The sequence below is a fragment of the Bidens hawaiensis genome, unplaced genomic scaffold (genome assembly GCF_021521415.1).
Source record: "Bidens hawaiensis isolate Kalapana, Puna unplaced genomic scaffold, B.hawaiensis_p1.1 tig00088310_1, whole genome shotgun sequence".
Taxonomy (NCBI): Eukaryota; Viridiplantae; Streptophyta; class Magnoliopsida; order Asterales; family Asteraceae; genus Bidens; species Bidens hawaiensis.
In genome coordinates this window covers 17,487-20,717 of record NW_027504335.1, presented here as the reverse complement: position 1 = coordinate 20,717, position 3,231 = coordinate 17,487, and the positions used below count along the sequence as shown (strand labels likewise).

The window sequence follows — 3,231 nt, the reverse complement described above, 5'->3', positions numbered from 1 at the left end:
ACTAGTGAATCTGGTTACCTGACCAATCTTGTATCCAGAGTTGTGAATAGCCTTCATGACATCATTTATCAAATTAATATTACCGAATCTCATAAATGAACTAGAAAACCTCTTCATAGCAGGACGAGAGATCAACCTTGCATTATCCTAAACATTATATCATACAAAACTATCACAATAAAATCTCTTTGAACTTCAAATGATACAAGTTCTACCAAAAAAAACGGTAATGTTACCTTAAACACGACATATGCTTCTTTATAGAGGCGACCACCTATGAGAATATAAAGAATCTTCTCGTGAAGATCCTTGCACATTGGCTTTTTGCTATATCTCAGCATATTATATACTGTATATGCTTCTTGTTGGGCACCCGTTTTCCCAAGATGAAACATTAAATTAGAACAAATTTCCTGCAAAAAAACGAAAGCCACGATAAAATAAAATTAACTTAGAAGACAATGTTGGCTATAAATACAGAGAAAAACAAAATTACTTCATCTGGTCGTTGGCCTCTGTTGTGCATATCTTGCAAAGTTTTAAAAGCAAGCATATATAACTTCTCCTTGACAAAATACTTAATCAATATATGAAAAGTATTTCTATCGGGATTAATTGCTAATTCATCCATTTTCTTCATCAAATTCATTACATTCTCCATTTCTCCCGTTCTGCAATACGCACACAGCATCGTGTTCGATATAACAACATCGTATTTATCATATTTTGCTTCGAATTCGGATGCTAATTGTTTTGCATCATCAAGGAGTCCGTGTTTACACAAGGCTGAAATCATGATGCTGTACGAATACCCATCTGGATGTAATTACATAGCAAAAAAATTAGTTTCAACTTGCAAAATTTATTATGTAAAATATCAAAATACATATTCAAGAAAATCCGTTTCGCACCTGTTCTCACATTTCGTCTCTTCATTTCAGTAAACACCAACTTAGCTTCATCTATTTGTCCAGCTTTTGATAGAGCATCCATTAGCAAACAATATGGCATCTACTTATAATTAACCACTTAATAATTACATATTTATAGAAAAAAAATGAATAAAAGAGTGTATATGGGTTCCGTGTTACCTCTTCTTCAGCATAGCCGAGGGCTTCTAGTTCATTTAATAACACATGCGCCTTGTCAAACAAGCCTCCTCTGACATACACTTTCAACATCGTTGTCAAAACAACCTGCAACATTAAGTTATGAGAAAAATATCCAAACAAAGTTTGATAATTATATTGTGTGAAGCATAAAAAGCGTACCTTGTTGGGAACTAACCCCGACGATTTCATCTCGCTAAATATCTCCTCGGCTTTCACATAATTACCATCCACCGAATATGCATTAAGCAAAGAACTGTAATGAAAGACATTAGGAGTGTGGCCTTCAATCTTCATTTGGTTAAAATATCTCTCGGCTTCTTTGCATTGGTTACACGAAGCGCAAACGGATATTAGTGTCCCATAAATAACACTATCCATTTGCAATCCGTTGTCCTTGAGCTCTTGAACTAGCTCTGTTGCTTTTGTGTAACCGTCTTGGAGTTTTGCACAACCCGAAAGTAGCTAAAAAAAATTATATAAAAATGAAGATAATTAACATCGGTTTTTAAAGCAAAAGTTAAAACTAGCGCGAATTCACTAGAGGTGAAATGGGGCTTTTTAAATACAAGCCAAAATGGGTCATGTCGGATTGGGATGGCATAATTGTAAATAGTTTAAGATGGTGTGTGCTTTACAAATACAGAGTGATGTTAAAGATTCACCAGCCCTGGAAGTGTACACCAGCCCAGCTGTCACCATATCATAGGCGAAAAAAGTTCATGAGCCACATGGCTTTGACACGTTAGTGGTGTCTAGATAACATGTCAGTGGTGTTTGTTTATTTGTCCCCTAAATACACTTTGGGCGGCTTTACTCCATTTCACATGTTCCCTTTCTAGCTAGAGATAAAACAAAACCAAATCAACCATTACTAGGCGAGCATGTTGAACTTGCCACCTCTAAAACTTATACAACATTTTCTAAGGTCTATGTGGGATTATACATTTCAGGCTTACCGTACTATAAGTAACGACATCTGGCACTAAACCGTCGTGTATCATCTTACGAAAAAGTTCAAAGCTTTTCTCGAGTTTGCCATTCTTGATTAAACAACCAAGAACCGAATTACAAACAGACGGATTAACCCTTATCAACCTATCTTCAATGCCATTGTATATCTCCAATGCCTTATTAGAATGGAGACTTTTCCCCATGAGCTTTATGTAACTACTATAAGACGCAAAGTTTAGCTTCCCGTATTGCTGCATCCACTCAAAAACCTGCACTTTTCCCAAAACAAATCTTTAGTTTATGTAAAGCATAAAGAACACGCCCTTTGACTTTTGGAGTCAACCTACATATTGTCAAACCTAACACAAACCATTAACTTTGAAATTGAAATAAGTATGTTATGCATCAAACTAAAAGCAAACCTGAGAAATCTCCTTCAATCTATTTTGCTTGCCGAATTGGCGCATAAAGACATTAAAATCCTGCACTTGCAGCACATCTCCTGACCTGTAATCAAATAAAAATCAAAACTTTTTAACTCAAGACTGAAATTAACAACAATTAAAACATGGGTATTACATTTGCAGCCAAACCCATGTTAATTTTGCATATTACCTTGAAAGAGCCTACTGTAAATTAGCGGATTGTTGAATATCAAGAATGGCTGATTGTCTGGCTTGGTGGGAAACTGAGACGTATTGTTTGGAATTTGGTGGATGTTGAGATTGGGTTCGAAGTGTTCTAGTGTTGTTGGTGGCAGAATTAGTAATGGGTCTGGTTGAAAAGGACATTGAATGAAGCCGGTGACTGAGAACAGATGAAATCTCCATTAATGGGCTGATTTGTGGGTTGAAAGCTAATTGATTGCAGGAAGGAATACTGGAATAATAGGGGTTCAAGATTTTGGATGGGTTTAAGTTTAACCCGAAGAGATGAAGAAATGGCCCCTCAAGTGTGCATTTATACTAGGTTGAGTCCTCAGGTTCAAAAAACTCTTTTTTTTTTGTTACAAAGAATGATTTAATTTAACCACTTTGATTTGTAGGTAAAATGTTTGTGCATAAACTTGTCCTTAGATAATTGTTATCAACCATAGGTTTTGATCTTTTGTTATGTCACATTCTACATTGCGCACGGGCTATATGTGACCGATTGATGTGGTATCTTG

The 3,231-nt window shown here is 35.8% G+C and overlaps 1 protein-coding gene across 1 annotated transcript; it reads right to left on the bottom strand.

Moving 5' to 3' along the window:
* Window positions 1-18: 18 nt before the first annotated feature.
* Window positions 19-2,893, bottom strand: LOC143607867 (pentatricopeptide repeat-containing protein At1g10910, chloroplastic-like; the record flags this gene model as incomplete). The annotated part of the gene is made up of 9 exons (XM_077083151.1): window positions 2,694-2,893; window positions 2,486-2,570; window positions 2,069-2,332; window positions 1,272-1,574; window positions 1,092-1,196; window positions 912-1,011; window positions 497-816; window positions 237-413; window positions 19-147 (listed from the first exon to the last, which is right to left on the bottom strand). Coding segments are annotated over exons 1-9 (1,683 nt in total), but the record flags the coding sequence as incomplete, so codon positions are not given.
* Window positions 2,894-3,231: the final 338 nt, after the last annotated feature.